Source organism: Oncorhynchus masou, chromosome 24 (genome assembly GCF_036934945.1).
Source record: "Oncorhynchus masou masou isolate Uvic2021 chromosome 24, UVic_Omas_1.1, whole genome shotgun sequence".
NCBI lineage: Eukaryota > Metazoa > Chordata > Actinopteri > Salmoniformes > Salmonidae > Oncorhynchus > Oncorhynchus masou.
The window spans coordinates 92,104,175-92,123,309 of NC_088235.1; the positions used below are offsets into that span (position 1 = coordinate 92,104,175).

General features: G+C 42.4%; 1 protein-coding gene across 6 annotated transcripts; it reads left to right on the plus strand.

The window, feature by feature from the left end:
- Positions 1 to 797: 797 nt before the first annotated feature.
- Positions 798 to 14,864, plus strand: LOC135513025 (exocyst complex component 1-like). 6 transcript variants are annotated; one of them, XM_064935662.1, is made up of 20 exons: positions 798 to 951; positions 2,054 to 2,185; positions 2,404 to 2,534; positions 2,726 to 2,885; positions 3,104 to 3,121; positions 3,462 to 3,649; positions 4,035 to 4,262; positions 4,338 to 4,580; positions 5,181 to 5,318; positions 5,719 to 5,868; positions 6,034 to 6,145; positions 10,156 to 10,200; positions 10,854 to 11,017; positions 11,177 to 11,278; positions 11,363 to 11,442; positions 11,638 to 11,866; positions 11,964 to 12,147; positions 12,253 to 12,452; positions 12,641 to 12,835; positions 12,968 to 14,864. In XM_064935662.1, exons 2-20 carry the CDS (start codon positions 2,062 to 2,064, stop codon positions 13,118 to 13,120), a joined length of 2,844 nt encoding a protein of 947 aa, XP_064791734.1. In that variant the 5' UTR covers positions 798 to 951; positions 2,054 to 2,061; the 3' UTR covers positions 13,121 to 14,864. The 6 variants fall into 6 exon arrangements, with proteins under 6 accessions (XP_064791734.1, XP_064791737.1, XP_064791738.1 ...); XM_064935665.1 differs by lacking the exon at positions 10,156 to 10,200; XM_064935666.1 differs by lacking the exon at positions 5,181 to 5,318.
- Positions 14,865 to 19,135: the final 4,271 nt, after the last annotated feature.

The following is a 19,135-nucleotide window of genomic DNA, read 5'->3' on the forward strand; positions in this document are numbered from 1 at the left end:
TGTTAACAAGTAGGTATGTGTGTGGCAACATCCAAACTTTTTTCCAAAGATATTATCAATAAATCCATTCCAATAAGGCATTACATTTAACATTTTACAGGCATGACATAAGGTATAGATATAACATCCTGCTGAAACAAGGTTCGTATCGCTCTGTTGTTGAATGGACCAAAAGAGAAACAAATCTTTCCTACTGATGAGTCAACAGGGTCAAAAGAAGGCAGGCTCTGAGGGTCAGGTCTTGACATGTTCCTGAATAACAGAGCAACACCTGGGGGAATGGCATCTAAAGCAATTGCAAAATCTTTAGGTGTTACAGGGACCTTGTAAAGTGGTAAGAATTCTTTATAACTGAGTAAAAGACCTTCTGCATTTACCAGTTGGCTCACCAATAGAATATTTCGGAACCAATATTCTAAAAACAGAGAGGTATTTTTATACAATATATCCCGATTATTCCATATATAATATCTGTGTGGAGAAAAATTGTGTTTATAAATTAAGGACCATGACAAGAAAACCTGCCGATGAAAAGCAGAACGTTTCACTGGAACTTTGTCAATATTATAATTGCAAAACAACATGAAGTTAAGGCCACCAAAAGTAGAGAAGACATGATGAGGAATAAAATTCCAGACAGAAGTGGGTCTTCTTAGGAATTGTTTTATCCAATTGATCTTAAAAGTATTATTTAAAGTAGTAAAGTCCAGAAAATTCACACCAAGGACCAGACTGAAAGAGGCAGGTTGTGATGTGGCTCGTCATCAGTAGTGCGTCACGTGACTGGTCCAGCCCATCCCGGAAACAGAAAACAGCAGGGCAGTGGCCGAAGAAGACTGTTTACCATTTTCCTTTATTAGCGATTGGAAAAATAACACAATTAAATGAAAATAAACATTGATTAAATGCAGAGTCTTGTGCATGACTTTTTCTATTCACATCCAATTTGAGGTAAGTGTATAAAACGTGGGGCGGGAGGTTTTAATTTTATTGAACTTGGCAAGTCAGTTAAGAGCAAATTCTTATTATGACGACCTACCAGGGAACAGGTTAACTGCCTTGTTCAGGGGCAGAACGACACATTTTTACCTTGTCAGCTCGGGGATTTGAGCTTGCAACCTTTCGGTTACTAGTTCAACACTCTAACCACTAAGCTACCTGCCGCCCCGAGGTAGCCTAGTGGTTGGAGTATTAGGTCAGTACCTGACATGTTGCTGACAACGTAAAAATCTGTTGTTCTGCCCCTGAACAAGGCTGTTAACCCTTATTATTTAACCCCGGTAGGCCGTTATTGAAAATAACAATTAGCTCTTGACTGACTGGCCTAGTTAAATAATAAGATAAGACATAAAGCTAGCGTGGTGTTCACACGTTTCTAGACAGCGAACCTTATATGCCTGAAGAATGGCACTGTCTTCACTACAGAACGACATATGTGGCTAACGTAATTGCACTTGTGTACAAAAGCTGTCTGGCCTCGCATCGTGATGTGACGCATGTTTAGTAGCTAGACACGCCCAGAACCATGTTAGTTCGCTTAATAGCTACATGCTAGCCAATCTTTGTTGCTTTAGTTGACTGCACCATTGATCAGCAATAATGTGATGTCAATGGTGCAGACGTTCTTGGTAATATATATTTTAGGAAGGTCGGAAAATGTTATGGTACAGATCTTGAATATGGTACTTAACTAGTTGTACTTGTAAATTATAGTGTCACAGGCTGTGCCCCACTGGGAGGAGTACAATGGTGTTTTCCTGCAGCAAAAATTAAATATGTTTAACGTTAGTTGCTTTCACATAAAGGTTATGATTGCAGTAATGGTGCGACAATTGGGAACTCAAGGGTAAAAAACGAGGTCAAATCATGACGTCAGTGATATTCAGGTCAGAAGGTCAGAACTCTAAAAAGAGGCCCGATTTCCCGACTTGATATTCCATTTTTTTTACCAAGTTCCTAGTTGCCTTGAACACACTGAAGTCGGAAGTCTGAGATTTCCCAGTTCCCAGCTGTTTTGAAAGCAGCATAAGTCTGTCTGATTTATATTTTACAGTCACCACAATGACAGCCATCAAGCACGCCCTCCAGAGGGACATCTTTACGCCCAACGATGAGCGTCTCCTCAGCATTGTCAACGTCTGCAAGGCGGGGAAGAAGAAGAAGAACTGCTTCCTGTGTGCCACAGGTAGAGCATAAATGCCTTTAAAGTCTGACATAAATCAGCTAATTTCACCATATCAGTGTGAAATAATGTACACATTCAAAACATGAAAACCACTTTCAGAGATTTAACATCAGAATCAAATGTCTCTGAACAGTGATTTCACTGAAAATACTAGTTATCAATGGATCCACAGCTCACTCACACCCCAGTATTATAACTGTTTGATGTTTCTACCCCAGTCACCACAGAGAGGCCTGTGCAGGTGAGGGTGGTGAAGGTGAAGAAGTCAGACAAAGGGGATTTCTACAAGCGACAGACGGCCTGGGAACTGAGGGATCTGGCTGAAGTGGATGCAAAAGATGCCAGCAAGGTCAGGGAAAGGCTACTTTTTCTCATCTTCCTCTCACTGCCTGAATGTAATTTCTCATAACTTTGTCTTTCTCTCCTCCTCTTCCACTCCCTATGGCCATTCTTATTTGTCTTCCTTTCCTCTTATGCTTTGTCCTCCTGCTAATTTATTTGATATTGAAATTTGGCATATCTGCTGTTCTTGTCATTCAGGAGAACCCAGAGTTTGACCTCCATTTTGAGAAGGTGTATCGATGGGTGGCCAGCAGCACAGCTGAGAAGAATTCCTTCATCTCCTGCATCTGGAAGCTGAATCAGCGTTACCTGCGGAAGAAGGTGGAGTTTGTGAATGTCAGTTCCCAGCTGCTGGAAGGTATACGGCTCTCTAACTATGGGGGAGGATCACAAGCTTGTGTGTTTTCTAGTGACTCTCGCTGTCCCCTGTGCCTTGCATCTATGAGACTCTTCTTTCTTGCCTGTTCCCAATCTCCTGAACTCAACCTGAAGTGTCTATGTAAGATGTGAGTTGACCTTGGTGTGGCTTAACACGTCTTTATTCTTACTCTTCTCTCTTAAACTCTCACTGGCCAGAGCTTCCTAAAGCGGAAGGTTGGTAGCACTTAACTTCTTTTCCCATTTCCTCTCCATTGTGATTTTACTGTGATAAGTAACCACTCATAGTGGACTCACACATCTTTGAAAGCTGTTGCGATTGTTTGCCGCCTTTGGCTATTAAGTGAATGGCTGTTGAATGGGTGCTACTGTATGAATAATAATTGTCTGTTCTGCTTTGCTTTTTGTTTAGTTTGTTGTATTATATAGTGTATATGTGTTTTTTGATGATATAGTTGAACGAATAGCAGGGTGATGTTTGTTTGTGTTCATTTGTGTGTACTGTGCTGTATGCGCTTAGCACAATGTTAAACCATCCTGTCCATCCCTGGTTTAGAGTCAGTCCCCAGTGGTGAGAGTCAAAGTGTTGCCGGGGGTGACGAGGATGCTCTGGATGACTACCAGGAGCTGAATGCCCGTGAGGAGCAAGACATCGAGGGCATGATGGAGGTGTGCGAGTACGCCATCTCTAATGCTGAGGCCTTTGCTGAGAAACTCTCCAAAGAGCTACAGGTTCTGGATGGGGTGAGTAGACAGCCATGGAGCCTTGGGTCTTCTTGATACAGAGCTACAACATAGACTTGAGTTGGCTGACATATACAGACTACACTGACCATTGTACTATGGTTTATCTGTGGTTGAGCACATTAGTGTGGTTTAGAGAATAATAGCTAGAGAATGATAGAGGCCATAGAGAATGATAGAGACCTCTAGTGGCCAAAAGGCCATTTTAGCATGGTCAGGGCCATTGAGGGCTTCCACTAAGCGTCCACCATTTTAAAGTAGTTAACTGGGTGGGGATTGCTATTGGTTGTAGCCACAGTGGCGCCGCCCATGCTGTCACAGATGCTAAAATGGCACAGATGTAAAAATGAGTCCTATTTATCTTCCATAATCCCCCTAATCCCAGGCCAACATCCACTCCATCATGGCATCTGAGAAGCAGGTGAACATCCTGATGCAGCTGCTGGACGAGGCTCTGTCAGAGGTGGACACCATCGAGGGCAAGATGAGCAGCTATGAGGAGATGCTGCAGAGCGTCAAGGAGCAAATGGACCAGATCTCCCAGAGCAACCGCCTCATCCAGATCAGCAACACCAATAACGGCAAGCTCCTGGACGAGATCCAGTTCCTGGTGGTGAGGATAGGGTTTCATGTTTCAGTTGGTTTGGTTTTTTGAGATGGCGTTGAATGATGAATGCCTGTCTCTCAGAACTACATGGACCTGTCGAAGGGACACATCAGGGCCCTGCAGGAAGGAGACCTCTCCTCCTCCAAAGGCATTGAGGCCTGTATCAATGCCTCTGAGGCTCTACTGCAGTGCATGAATGTGGCACTTAGACCAGGTCATGAGAAACTGATGTCTGTGAAGCAGCAGCAGCACCTGTTCACTGAGCTCAGAGATACCTTTTCCCGGCGCCTCACCAACCACCTCAACAACGTGTTCGTCCACCAGGTAATCTACACACCACGGTAACACGTTGCTAGTCCCCAATGGTCTCAAGATTTTTATTCTGATTTAAATTAAAAACAAAGACACCTGAACAGCATTCATGACTAGATACCAGGAATAACAGTGCACCATATTTGTGTTTCTTGTTACAGTATTTTAGTCTTTCCTCATTTTGGCAGGCAGCTCTTTCTGTCCTCCTCATCCACTTCTTGGTTAAGTTCTAACTCCTCTGATCCTGTCTTTTCCTGTCTCGGTCCTGTTTTCTTCCAGTACTGCTCTGGTCATCCTATTCTTCACTCTCTGCCTCACTCTAAACCACCCCACTTTGATCTCTCTGCTCTCTGTCCCTGTACTTGTCAGTTCAACCACTTCAGTCACTTCAAAATGACCATCCATCAGTTCTATAGGTCCTCCTGTATGTCACTTCCAGTGACTAGTACCCTCACAGCACCCCCCTTGACCATCCACTCTAAACTACGGCCTTTCTTACTTATCTACACACCCATATTTTTGTTGTTGCAAAAACGCATTAATGACCATATGGGTTGTGCTGCTAGTGACTACATTGCTAACCTTCCTCTTTCATCTCAATGGGTCTAAAAGCCTCGGAAGTGCCTCAGACTTTCCTCCTTCATTGAAGGCCTTGGTTCTTCTTGTCCTGACTGTCAGTGTGCTGTGCTGGGGTGCCAAGTCATTATACCTCTGCCTGCTCTGCCTGCATGCTTGGTTGCAGCACCAATGGCAAGTAAATAGACTGAGAATGGTAGAATATGAGGAAACCTACTGATATGGGAATTTTAGCAGCAAATGAAACGCGTGTTATTGGCAGTGAAGTTATTTGATTTTGAATGCTAAGGTCTGGGATATGGACACATGTTAAGTTTGCTGAAAATGAACGCAGTTGACAGTGAGAGGATGTTTATTTTTTTGCTGAGTTATTAAATGGTTAATGTTCTACTAACACCAGTTTTAATGGTGTATTAGGCCATACATTTGTCCCCAATCCCCATGATTGCAGGGGATGTCCCTAAATGGTCCAAGAGAGTCAAAGTCAGTCTCTCTCTGCCTATGTGTGAAACTGAGAGTTTGTGTTTCTCTATTTGTTGAGCCCATGTTAATTCCCTGTGCTGCCTACGTCCAGGGCCATGGCCAAAGCTCCGTGCTCTCCCAGCACATGGCAGAGCTGACCCTGCCTAAACACAGCCCCCTACACAGGGACCTGCTACATTACGCCAAGCTCATGGAGTGGCTCAAGAACACCCAGAGAGAGAAGTACGAAGGCCTGTCCAGGGTGAGTGGCTTTGTCATCATCATTACCACTATCTGGTATCATCATTATTATGATCAGCACCACCATTACATCTCTATATCATCATCACCAGCAGCACAACGATAACGTCTTATTGCATTTCATGACAATTAAACAATATATTTGCATTTTTTCCTCAATTTTCAGACTTATGTTGATTACATGACCAGATTATATGAACGAGAAATCAAAGATTTCTTTGAGGTGGCGAAGATCAAAATGGCGGGCACAGCTAAGGAGGGGAAGGGAAATAAGTTTGGTAAGACCTTGAGTGTTTTTAAAAAATGTGGGATGTGTGTGTGTGATTGTTTCTTTTATTTTCTCTGTTTAGCCTTGTAGTTTGCTGTGTTGTTTGTTTGAGGTGTTTAGCCAATTAGTTGTTGTTTTTCCCTTGGGTTGTTGCGTATGGTTTGTATTTGTGGTGTGTGTGTACTGTATGTGGTTTGATTTTCAGGTAAGTGTGTGTGTATATATTTGACCAGATTTTTCTTCATGGTTCAATTCAGCAAACATATACTTACCTGGTCATACTGCCTCCTGTTTCGTAGCCTTTCGCTGCCTAGGAAATGCCCCTGTGTCATGTCATTGTCCTGCTCAGTGTTGCTAGCTGGTGTTTTGCTCAATGTTATTTCCCCATTTGGCTGCTTACTGTATGAAGCCATGACATAAACCAAAGCCTGATATTATCCCTACTACTCATTCTGACTTCAGAGTATGACTTCACTATTTGAGTGTTTTAAGACCAACTGGAGATCCTAAACATTACAAGAAGAATGAAAACACAAATTTATATTTTCCTGTAAAGTAAACTGATATACATTAAAGTAAGGGCTCGAGTCAATCCCTAGTGCGATGTAGCACGGATGAAATTTCAATGTAAGTTCTGTTTTAGCCGACATGCAGCATTTACCGTGAATGCAGTCTCCACGAACGCGGAAACATTGACATTTAAAGGCAATCACGCTATAACGCTAATGTTTTGCAATACGAATTGAATCAGCACTCAATCAATTTACAGTGCCTTGCAAAAGTATTCATCTCCCTTGGCGTTTAGTAGTAGTCCAAATTGGTGAAGTTAAATGAAAAACATTACTTGTTTCAAAAAATTCAAAAAATAAATAAATGGAAAAGTGGTGCGTGCATATGTATCCACCCCCTTTGCTATGAAGCCCCTAAATAAGATCTGGTACAACCAATTACCTTCAGAAGTCACATAATTAGTTAAATAAAGTCCACATATATATATATATATATATATATATATATATAGTCGTGGCCAAAAGTTTTGAGAATGACACAAATATTAATTTCAACAAAGTTTGCTGCTTCGGTGTCTTTAGATATTTTGTCAGGTGTTACTATGGAATATTGAAGTATAATTACAAGCATTTCATAAGTGACAATATTTGCAGTGTTAACCCTTCTTTTTAAGACCTCTGCAATCCGCTCTGGCATGCTGTCAATTACCTTCTGGGCCACATCCTGACTGACGGCAGCCCATTCTTGCATAATCAATGCTTGGAGTTTGTCAGAATTTGTGGGTTTTTGTTTGTCCACCTGCCTCTTGAGGATTGACCACAAGTTCTCAATGGGATTAAGGTCTGGGGAGTTTCCTGGCCATGGACCCAAAATATCAACATTTTGATCCACAAACCACTTAGTTATCACTTTTGCCTTAAGGCAAGGTGCTCCATAATGCTGGAAAAGACGTTGTTCGTTACCAAACTGTTCCTGGATGGTTGGGCGATGTTGCTCTCGGAGGATGTGTTGGTACCATTCTTTATTCATGGCTGTGTTCTTAGGCAAAATTGTGAGTGAACCCACTCCCTTGGCTGAGAAGCAACCCCACACATGAATGGTCTCAGGATGCTTTACTGTTGGCATGACACAGGACTGATGGTAGCGCTCACCTTGTCTTCTCCGGAAAAGCTTTTTTCTGGATGCCCCAAACAATCGGAAAGGGGATTCATCAGAGAAAATGACTTTATCCCAGTCCTCAGCAGTCCAATCCCGGTTCCTTTTGCGGAATATCAGTCTGTCCCTGATGTTTTTCCTGGAGAGAAGTGGCTACTTTGCTGCCCTTCTAGACACCAGGCCATCCTCCAAAAGCAGCTGAATCAACTTTAGGAGACGGTCCTGGCTCTTGCTGGACTTTCTTGGGCGCCCTGAAGCCTTCTTCACAACAATTGAACCACTCTCCTTGAAGTTCTTGATGATCTGATAAATGGTTGATTTAGGTGCAATCTTACTGGCAGCAATATCCTTGCCTGGGAAGCCCTTTTTGTGCAAAGCAATGATGATGGCACGTGTTTCCTTGCATGTAACCATGATTGACAGAGGAAGAACAATGATTCCAAGCACCACCCTCCTTTTTGAAGCTTCCAGTCTGTTCGAACTCAATCAGCATGACAGAGTGATCTCCAGCCTTGTCCTTGTCAACACTCACACCTGTGTTAACGAGAGAATCACTGACATGATGTCAGCTGGTCCTTTTGTGGCAGGGCTGAAATGCAGTGGAATTGTGTTTTTTTGGATTCAGTTAATTTGCATGGCAAAGAGCGACTTTGCAATTAATTGCAATTCATCTGATCACTCTGCATAGCATTCTGGAGTAAATGCAAATTTCCATCATACAAACTGAGGCAGCAGACTTTGTGAACATTTATATTTGTGTCATTCTCAAAACATTTGGCCACGACTGAACACCTGTTCTGAAAGGCCCCAGATTCTGCAATGCCACTAAGCAAGGGGCACCACCAAGCAAGCAGCACCATGAAGCTCAAGGAGCTCTCCAAACAGGTCAGGGACAAAGTTATAGAGAAGTACAGATCAGACTTGGTTATAAAAAATATCTGAAACTTTGAACATCCCACAGAGCACCATTGTATCCATTATTAAAAAATGGCACCACAACAAACCTGCCAAGAGAGTGCTGCCCACCAAAACTCACAGACCAGGCAAGGAATGCATTAATCAGAGGCAACAAACTAACCAAAGATAACCCTGAAGGAGCTGCAAAGCTCCACAGCGGAGATTGGAGTATCTGTCCATAGGACCACTTTAAGCCGCACACTCAACAGAGCTGGGCTTTACGGAAGAGTGTCCATAAAAAAGCTATTGCTTAAAGGAAAAAATAAGCAAACACATTTGGTGTTCGCCAAAGGCATGTGGGCGACTCCCCAAACATATGGAAGAAGGTACTCTGGTCAGATGAGATTAAAATTTAGCTTTTTGGCCATCAAGGAGAAATCTACATCTGGCGCAAACCCTACACCTCTCATCACCCCGAGAATACCATTCCCACAGTGAAGCATGGTGGTGGCAGCATCATGCTGTGGGGATGTTTTTCATCGGCAAGGACTGGGAAACTGGTCAGAATTGAAGGAAGGATGGGTGACGCTAAATACAGGGAAATTCTTGACCTGTTTCAGTCTTCCAGAGATCTGAGACTGGGACGGAGGTTCACCTTCCAGCAGGACAATGACCCTAAGCATACTGCTAAAGCTACACTCAAGTGATTTAAGGGGAAATATTTAAATTTATTGGAATGGCCTTGTCAAAGCCCAGACCTCAATCCAATTGTGTGTTTGTGGAATGACTTAAAGATTGCTGCACAACAGCGGAACCCATCCAGCTTGAAGGAGCTGGAACAGTTTTGCCTTGAAGAATGGGCAAAAATCCCAGTGGCTAGATTTGGCAAGCTTATAGAGACATACCCCAAGAGACTTGCAGCTGTATTTGCTGAAAAAGGTGACTCTACAAAGTATTGACTTTGGGGGGGTGAATAGTTATGCACACTCAAGTTTTCAGTTTTTTTGTCTTATTTCTTGTTTGTTTCACACAAAGAATATTTTGCATCTTCAAAGTGGTAGAGATGTCATGTAAATCAAATTATACAAACCCCCAACAAAATCCATTTTAATCCAGGTTGTAAGGCAACAAAATAGGAAATATGCCAAGGGGGTGAATACTTTCGCAAGCCACTGTATTTATATTTCAATGCTCTGAAAAACAACCTTTTCATTTAGAGAGCTTTTGGTTTGGCAGGAGTACAAGGCTCTGCCTTCCAAATTCAGAATTTCATTTTTTTCTTCTACAGAACAAAATGAACAAAATGTTTGTTTTCCAAACGGCTGTTTTCAGGGCAATTACATACTTTGTAGCTCATGTCAGTCTGTTACCTTTGACCTCTTAATGTGCCCCCATGCTGCATGTCATGAGCCTAACATGTCTTTGTCTCTGATGCCTGCCTTTCTAACCGTTCGCCAGCCACGCTTCCGCGGAAAGAGAGTGCTTTCAAACAGGAAACGGAAAGTAAGTATTCCATGTGGTTCACGCAGTCCCACATCTGTAACCTGCTCCCCACTACTATGTCCCTGATACTGCAGCACAGGCAGGACCCCCTTCCCCCTGCTCAGAACCCTCCTCCCCTACAGACTTATTCTGCCTAGAGTACACCCAACCTTCCATTTATAGAGCACATAGACGTTAATTTATCAGACAAAAAAGATAAGCATGTACATTCTGTATTTATGGCATAGGATACTACTCATTCACAATACAAAAGGATACATTGAGGTCAACATATCCAGCAAGTTTCTCTGATAATGAATGTCCAACATCCCATAATAAGATTAATTTGAACTCTTACAAATGGTCTTTATTACCAAGCACACATTTAAATGTTTCATATTTTCTTCTCTCTCAATGGTCTTCAGCTGTTCATGTTATGTGTAATTACTGCTAAACAAACATTTTTTTAAAGATGCATATTCACATGTGCTTTGTGGCACACTTTCAGATGCCACAGTTATTTAGTTTCAACAGCACAGTTGGTCTGCTTTTAAAATAAGTCAATGTGAATGCAGCTTTGGTCTCAGGGGCTATAGATAGGGCAGTGTTCCAGAGGCTAGCATTTAGCCTGTGGTTTGAACATGCTTTCAACTGTTACCTCTCTCGTGCCCCAGGCCTGCATGGCAGCTCCGGGAAGCTTACAGGCTCCACCTCCAGTCTGAATAAGCTGGCAGTGCAGGGCTCCAGCAGCAGGCGCTCCCAGTCCTCCTCACTGCTGGACATGGGCAACATGTCTGCCTCAGACCTGGATGTGGCCGACGGGACCAAGTTTGACAAGGTGATAGTCACTGAGAGGACCATAGCCACCATACTACAGTCTTTATCGTGCAGATACTACCTGTGGGTTTTTGTTAATCTCTTTCTCATTTTAGATGCGTAATTAGTTTTGTGTGTTTTTTATTTATATTGATCAATTGATTTAGGTGTCTCTCTGTAGATATTTGAGCAGGTTCTTAGTGAGCTGGAGCCTCTCTGTCTAGCAGAACAAGACTTCATCAGCAAGTTCTTCAAGCTACAGCAGCACCCCACCCTGGCTCAGGTAAATTACATGCTACTCTGACTGGCTGAGTGTTTGCAAGTGATTGCAAGTAATTTTCAATTAACCACAGTTTTTTTCTATCAGGGAGAAGTGGAGGAATCGGATGGGGTGGTGCCCTCCAGACAGACACCTCCAGGGGAGTACAGACACATATCATCGACTGAGTGAGTAGCTAGCTTCTCATTTCTTACTGGCATTTACTGTATGCTCTTAATGTCCATCAATAGTACTAGGGGCACTAAACATGCAACAAATATGACAAGTCCATATGTCATCTTTCATGGTCCACCTCTGCTATCCTCTTCACTCTTCCCATATTCTCTTTCCTTCTGTCTTATCACCTGTCTGGGCCTCCTCAGGAAGGACATGGTACGGTTGATGATGAACAAGGTCTTCCAGAGCATTGAGACAGAACTTAACAGCCTCATCACTCTGGGAGACAAGATTGACACCTTCCACTCCCTGTACATGTTGGTGAAGATGAGTCATCACGTGTGGACGGCAGAGAATGTGGACTCTGCCTCCTACCTCAGCACCACCCTCGGCAACGTGCTGGTCACCGTCAAAAGGAACTTTGACAAGTGCATTGTGAGTAGCGCTCACGTCAATTTTTTTTAAAGGAATCTGTGTATCTAGTGCTGTTAGACTTTTAGCTGTGCGTGAACCAGTTCTTTTTCCGTCTCAGTCGGGTCAGATCAGACAGATGGAGGAGGTTAAGATCTCTAAGAAGAGCAAGGTGGGCATCCTGCCCTTTGTCGCTGGGTTTGAGGAGTTTGCTGAGCTGGCTGAAACCATCTTCCGTAATGCAGAGCGCAGAGGAGATCTGGACAAGGCATATGTCAAACTCATCAGAGCTGTCTTCATGAATGGTGGGTCTAATATTTGCTTATGATTTGGTGGACAAGTTAAATAGAGTCATGTGGTTGGGAAGCAGTGCTCTGATTGGTGTTGGTCTTGTTGTGGGGTGTTTCCAGTGGAGAAAGTGGCCAATGAGAGTCAGAAGACGCCCCGTGACGTGGTGATGATGGAGAACTTCCACCACATCTTCTCCACACTGTCCCACCTTAAGATCTCCTGCCTGGAGACAGAGAGGCGAGAGGCCAAACACAAGTACACAGACCACCTGCAGTCCTATGTCATCAACTCCCTGGGACAGCCCCTAGAGAAACTCAATGTGAGAGTTTATACTTGGCAATGTTAAAGTGTTGTGAGGGAGTGCGCCATGGGTGTAGAAACTGAATTGAATTTGTTTCATGGTTGTATTTAATCTATACATTGTATGATAAATATAACTCATTAGAACTATCAGATATTTCAGACATTCTCAAAACGTAATCAGTTATGCCCCTCTATGCTTTGCAGCACTTCTTTGAGGGAGTGGAGGCACGTGTGGCCCAGGGCGTACGTGAGGATGAGGTGAGCTACCAGCTGGCGTTCAACAAACAGGAGCTGCGTAAAGTGATAAAGGAGTACCCCGGCAAGGAGGTAAAGAAGGGACTGGACAACCTGTACAAGAAGGTGGACAAGCATCTGTGTGAGGAAGAGAGCCTGTTACAGGTGACAGACAATCTAGCAGTTTATAAAACATATATTCTGTTCAGTTTAACAGCTGGTTATGTAAATGTGTTGTAATGGTTGATCCAAGTTCTTTGTACAACAGTTGAATGAATTCCCCATTTTCTCCACTAGGTGGTGTGGCATTCCATGCAGGATGAGTTCATCCGTCAGTACAAGCACTTTGAAGGCTTGATTGGCCGTTGCTACCCTGGGTCTGGAATTACCATGGAGTTTACCATTGGAGACATGTTGGAGTACTTCTCAAGCATTGCTCAATCACATTAAGTGTGTGTGTGTGTGTGTGTGTGTGTGTGTGTGTGTACGTACTGAACAAAAATATAAATGCAACCATTTCAAAGACTTTACTGAGTTACAGTTCATATTAGGAAATCAGTCAATTTAAATAAATTAATTAGGCCCTAATCTATGGATTCCATATGACTGGGAATACAAATATGCATCTGTTGGTTAGATACCTTTAAAAAATAAAATAAAAAGTAGGGGCGTGGATCAGAAAACCAGTCAGTATCTGGTGTGACAACCATGTGTCTCATGCAGCGCGACATACCTCCTGTGCATAGAGTTGATCAGGCTGTTGATTGTGGCCTGTGGAAGGTTGTCCAACTCCTCTTCAATTGCTGTGTGAAGTTGCTGGAACATGCTGTCGTAGACGTTGATCCATAGCATCCCAAACATGCTCAATGGGTGACATGTCTGGTGAGAATGCAGGCCATGGAAGAACTGGGACATTTTCAGCTTCCAGGAACTCTGTACAGAGGGGTGACATGGGGCTGTGCATCACGCTGAAATATGAGGTGATGGCGGCGGATGAACGGCACGACCATGCTCCTCAGGATCTTGTCACGATATCTCTGTGCATGGCTATTGCCATCGATAAAATGCAATTGTGTTCGTTGTATGTAGCTTATGCCTACCCATACCATAACCCCACTGCCACCATGGGGCACTCTGTTCACGTTGACATCAGCAAACCGCTCGTCCACACCGCTGCCATCTGCCCGGTACAGTTGAAACTGGGATAAATCTGGGGAGCACACTTCTCCAGCGTGCCAATGGTGAGCATTTGCCCACTGAAGTTGGTCAGGTTAAGACCCTGGTGAGGACAATGAGCATGCAGATGGTCCCGCAGGTGAAGAAGCCGGATGTGAAGGTCCTGGGCTGGTGTGGTTACACGTGGTCTGCGTTTGGGAAGCCAGTTGGACGTACTGCAAAATTCTTTAAAACAATTTTGGAGGTGGCTTATGGTAGAGAAATTAACATTCAATTTCTTGCAACAGCTCTAGTGGAGTCAGCATGCCAATTGCACACCCCTCAAAACTTGAGACATCTGTGGCATTGCGTGACAAAACTGCACATTTAAAAGGAGCCTTATTGTCCTCAAGCACAAGGTGCACCTATGCTATGCTGTATAAACAGCTTCTTGATATGCTACACCTGTCAGCTGGATGAATTATCTTGGCAAAGGATGTAAACAAATGTGTGCCCTTTAGAGAAGTAAGCTTTTTGTGCATATAGAACATTTCTGGGATCTTTTATTTCAGCTCACGAAACATAGGAACAGGACTTTACATGTTGCATTTATAAGTTTGTTCAGTATAAACATTACACATGCTCTTTGTTGCGTCATAGTGCTTCACACAAAATAAACGTTATTTATTGGAATCAATCCGGCGTTGCTGTGTGTGTGTGGCCAATATAAAGTAGATTGAATGAAACTGATTGAACTGCACTTGAAATTGTCTGGAAGGGAATGAATGAACAGTTGTCAAAAGGTAGTGTGTGTGCGTCTGTCAGGTAGCCTAGTGGCTAAGAGCATTGGGCCAGTAACCAAAAGGTAGCTGGTTCAAATACCAGAGCCAACTAGGAGAAAAATCTGCCGATGTCCCTTGAGCAAGGCACTTTAATTAAGCCTGTAAGTCGCTCTGGGTAAGTGTTTGCTAAATTACTTCTGTGTGTTTGTTCATATTTGCACATGTTACTGATTTCTCATTAAATTGTAATTGTGTGATTTTTTTCTTCCTTTGTTATAACACTAATCACCTATACACAACAAACTCTTCAAAATTAAGAGGTTAAAATGTTGGCTTGTATGTCACTGCTCAAAAAATCTTAAACCCTCTGTGATCACTGATGTCTTTAACTTTGTAGAGTCACAGAATATCAGTCATCTACTGGAATCTTCATCCAAAATGTGAATTTCAACAGAATGCCATATTGCCAAATACATTTATTTTTTGTATGTCCATTTTTTAAACTTTTATTTTATACTTGATGATAGTACTACAGCCTATGAATAATACAGACAGTCACAGTTGTCCTCTTTTGTAAAAGGGGATGAGGACCGATTAGATTTGGCTTTAGCCCTGAGCTCATTCACGTTCTAAAATAAGAACTAGAACTGCAAGACAGTGCATTTTCTCACGAGTTTACCATTTGTTGGAGCTTTTCACTGGCGCAGGTTCATGGGGTCAGTGCTATCCGGGATCCTGTCCTTGGGACAAAGATTTGCATAACGAAACCATCATTGTACGATCTGTACTTGGGACGTCCCTAACCCATTGAAGTTGACATAATGTTACAATTTCGTGTTAGTAAGGTAGGGACGTCCCAAGGATACGAGATAGTACTGACCAAGGTTCACGTGTCTCGTTTCCATGGATAAAGTAAAGAGACGTGGGCTGTGTGCTTCGGCGCCATTTTCAAAATACCGCGGACAAAGTCAAACAAAAAGCTAGTTCAGGTCAGGACGAGTCGAATGAGATCTTTGCATTCATGAAAAATCCATGCACTGACCACAAAAGAGAACACCATCGCAAACCCCTTAAAGGCATTCCACATACGCGAAAGAGCCTCAGTCTTGGGCAATCTATTCAGCCTGGTTGGTTCGACAACTTTCTATAGCTACAGAAGTCATGTCAAGAATCACAGGCTGACGAGCTAACGCTAGCTGTCTAACAGTAGCTAACCGTGCCGTGGATTTCTGAGTACAGTAAAACTTACTAGTTAAAGTTTACTGACAAGAATATATAGCTGTTATATAGTTAGACTGTGTCAGTGAAATCCTGTTTTCCCTGTTGCCTCAACTTTACCTGGCCTGAACAAGCTAATTTATCTAGCCATGCTGCAGTAGCTAGCTCCAGCTTGACAGGTTGTAACTACTTGCTCTGGTCCAATAGCAGGCCATTTCATTGACTGTCAGTGCATTAACAGCCCATATTTGGCTAAACCAATAGTATTGGGTGTTTATTGCAGGCTAGCTATCTAGTCAATAAACAATAGTCAGCTAACAAACTAGTTATAACCATATACCACTGTATATATACAGTACCAGTCAAAAGTTTGGACACACCTGCTCATTCATTGTAGAATAATAGTGAAGACATCAAAACTTAAACCAGCCCGGTTTAAGGTGACAGTCGAGGGATTTATTTTATTTATTTATTTTACCTTTATTTAACCAGGTAGGCTAGTTGAGAACAAGTTCTCATTTGCAACTGCGACCTGGCCAAGATAAAGCGTAGCAATTCAACACATACAACAACACAGAGTTACACATAGAATAAACAAAACAATCAGTCAATAATACAGTAGAACAAAAGAAAACAAAAAGTCTATATACAGTGAGTGCAAATGAGGTAAGTTAAGGAAAAAAATCGGTATATTATTGTGGCTGGTACACTGAATTCGAAACCAGTAACCTTGGTCAACTTATATGGACCCAACTTCGATGATCCATTATTTTTTTCAAATGGCATTTAAGGCAATACCAAATATCTCGGATACAAGTGTTATTCTTGGAGGTGACTTTAATTGTACGCTAGATCCTCTTTTAGATAAACAGCTATCAAGGTCACTTCAACAATCAAATGCCAGTGTCTGTCTAAATACGTTGATAACAAACCTTAACATTGTCGATATTTGGAGACTTCACACCCAATAGATAGGGATTATTCTTTCTTTTCGTCAGTTCATAAATCATATTCCAGAATTGACTATTTTTTGTTGGACTCCAAACTAATTTCAGCAGCTGCGTCGGTTACCTATCACCCAATTCTAATTACGGACCACTCTCCTCTGTCCATGGTGCTGAAACTCGACAATATGTCTACAGGTCGGCTACGGTGGCGCTTAGACGCATACCTGTTGAAAGATTCTACTTTTGTCAGTATTTAAAGGAGCAGATTGCCCTTTTCCTCGGAGCTAACGACACGGGGGATGTTGACGACTCCACCCTTTGGGAATCTATAAAGGCTGTGATTGGAGGTTACATTATTTCATACACATCAGAGAGGAATAGGCTGAGATAAATTGAAAGAGTTAGGGGAACAGGAGAACGTTTTTAGGACGAATTCCTCGAATGCAGTCATTGAGAAGATCACAAAGTTGAAATATGAATACAATACCATCCTTTCGAAACGGGTGGGCTCTTTACTTGCTGGAACGCAACAAAGTTATTTTGAACTGGGTGACAAGCCACATAAATTATTAGCAAGACGGCTAAGGCATGTACAGGCATATAGAGCTATTCACAAAATAAAAGACAAGAAGGGTGAAATAGTAACAGATCCGCAGGATATTAATAAGTGCTTTGCGCAGTTTTACTCAGAGCTATATCAATTCAAATGCGATGCTACTGATCCACAAACTACGGAACGCTTTCTCACTGAATGTGAACTTCCTAAACTAGACAGGGGGCAGCTGATGCACTTGATGCTGGGATAACTTTAGAGGAAATTAACACAGCGATAGCACAATTTCCAAACAGCAAGGCCCCTGGGCCCGATGGATATGTAATAGAATTATATAAGAAGTACTGCACCAGTCCAGCTCCACTTATGTTGCGAATGTTTAAACAAGCCAAAGAAAATGCCAAACTCCCGCAAACACTATATGAGGCTACAATAGCACTGATCTTGAAAAAAGAGAGATTCCATGGATATGTCGTCTTATCGCCCTGTGTCGTTACTCCCCATAGAAAATAAGGCGTTGACAAAGATATTGACAAACTGACTGAAAAAATATATTTCTGACATCATACACCCTGACCAGACATGTTTTACCCCGGGCCGTCATATATACCACAATTTGAGACGCATTTTCAACGTAATGTATCATGATCATAAAGTTGAGGCAGTGGTAATAGCTCTTGACGCAGAGAAGTCATTTGATCAGATTGAGTGGAAGTATATGATATCAGTTCTGGAGCATTTCGGGTTTGGAATGGAATGTTTTAATTGGATAAGAATTATTTATGCACACCCAATGGCATCCGTGGTATCCAATCAGGAAATGTCGCAGTCATTCCGCCTGTTCAAGGGCTGCGGACAGGGGTGCCCTATTTCGTCTGCTCTCTTCGTTATAGCTATGGAACCCCTTGCTACTCGCATTCGGGCATGTGCCGATATTGCTCCGGTTAAAATAAAAGACACGCAGCACAAAATCTCCCTATATGCAGACGATGTTCTTTTGTTTTTATCCCAGCCTAAAACTTCTATTCCCCCTTACTTAACTTGATATATACATTCGGCGCCTTCTCTGGCTCCAAGATAAACAAACAGTCAAAAAAGCGAATTGATGCCGATATCACTTCCTGTGGATATGCAATTTCTGCAATCTACCCCATTTAGAACAGTGATGGACAAGTTCACAAGCCTTGGCATTGTAGTGACAAGATACCTTGATCAGCTATTGAAAGCGAATTGGGACATGAACATTTATCAGCTTAAACAAAATATAGATTTTTGGAAAACTCTGCCTATCTTCTTGGTTGGTCGTATAAACGCTGTTAAAATGGTTGTCCATCCGAGGTTTCTTTACCTCTTCCAATGTATACCCAATTTCATACCACAAAGCTATTTTAAGAAACTGGATTCAATAGTAATTCCATTTTTATGGGATAACAAGGCAGTCAGAATTTCAAAGATGCATTTATGCAAGTACAATATAGAGGGGGGCTTGGCCTTCCTCACTTTAAACTGTATTATTGGGCTGCTAATCTGAACATAGTGTCTTTCTGGAGGGAAAGTTGACCTGGGATGCGACATGATATGTCTTCATGGCTTTTGATTGAGCAGGCCTCCTGTCAACGTTACTCACTAGCTGCACTTGTTAATAATCCAGCATATGTGAAAAAAAGCCATGTATGACTCTAATCCAGTCATTTGTCATAATCTTAGGATCTGGAAACAGATTAGTTATTTTCTTAACATACCCACTGTATACACTGACAGCCCGATTTGCCTGAATCATGCTTTCCACCCTGCATTGGATGATATGGTG

Bases quoted from the DNA above. Each gene is read 5' to 3' on its own strand.
- LOC135513025 (XM_064935662.1), top strand. From the start codon at position 2,062: ATGACAGCCATCAAGCACGCCCTCCAGAGGGACATCTTTACGCCCAAC. The intron at 11,018-11,176 runs GTGATAGTCACT...GTCTCTCTGTAG, and splicing joins ACGGGACCAAGTTTGACAAG to ATATTTGAGCAGGTTCTTAG. The intron at 12,148-12,252 runs GTGGGTCTAATA...GGGTGTTTCCAG, and splicing joins CAGAGCTGTCTTCATGAATG to TGGAGAAAGTGGCCAATGAG.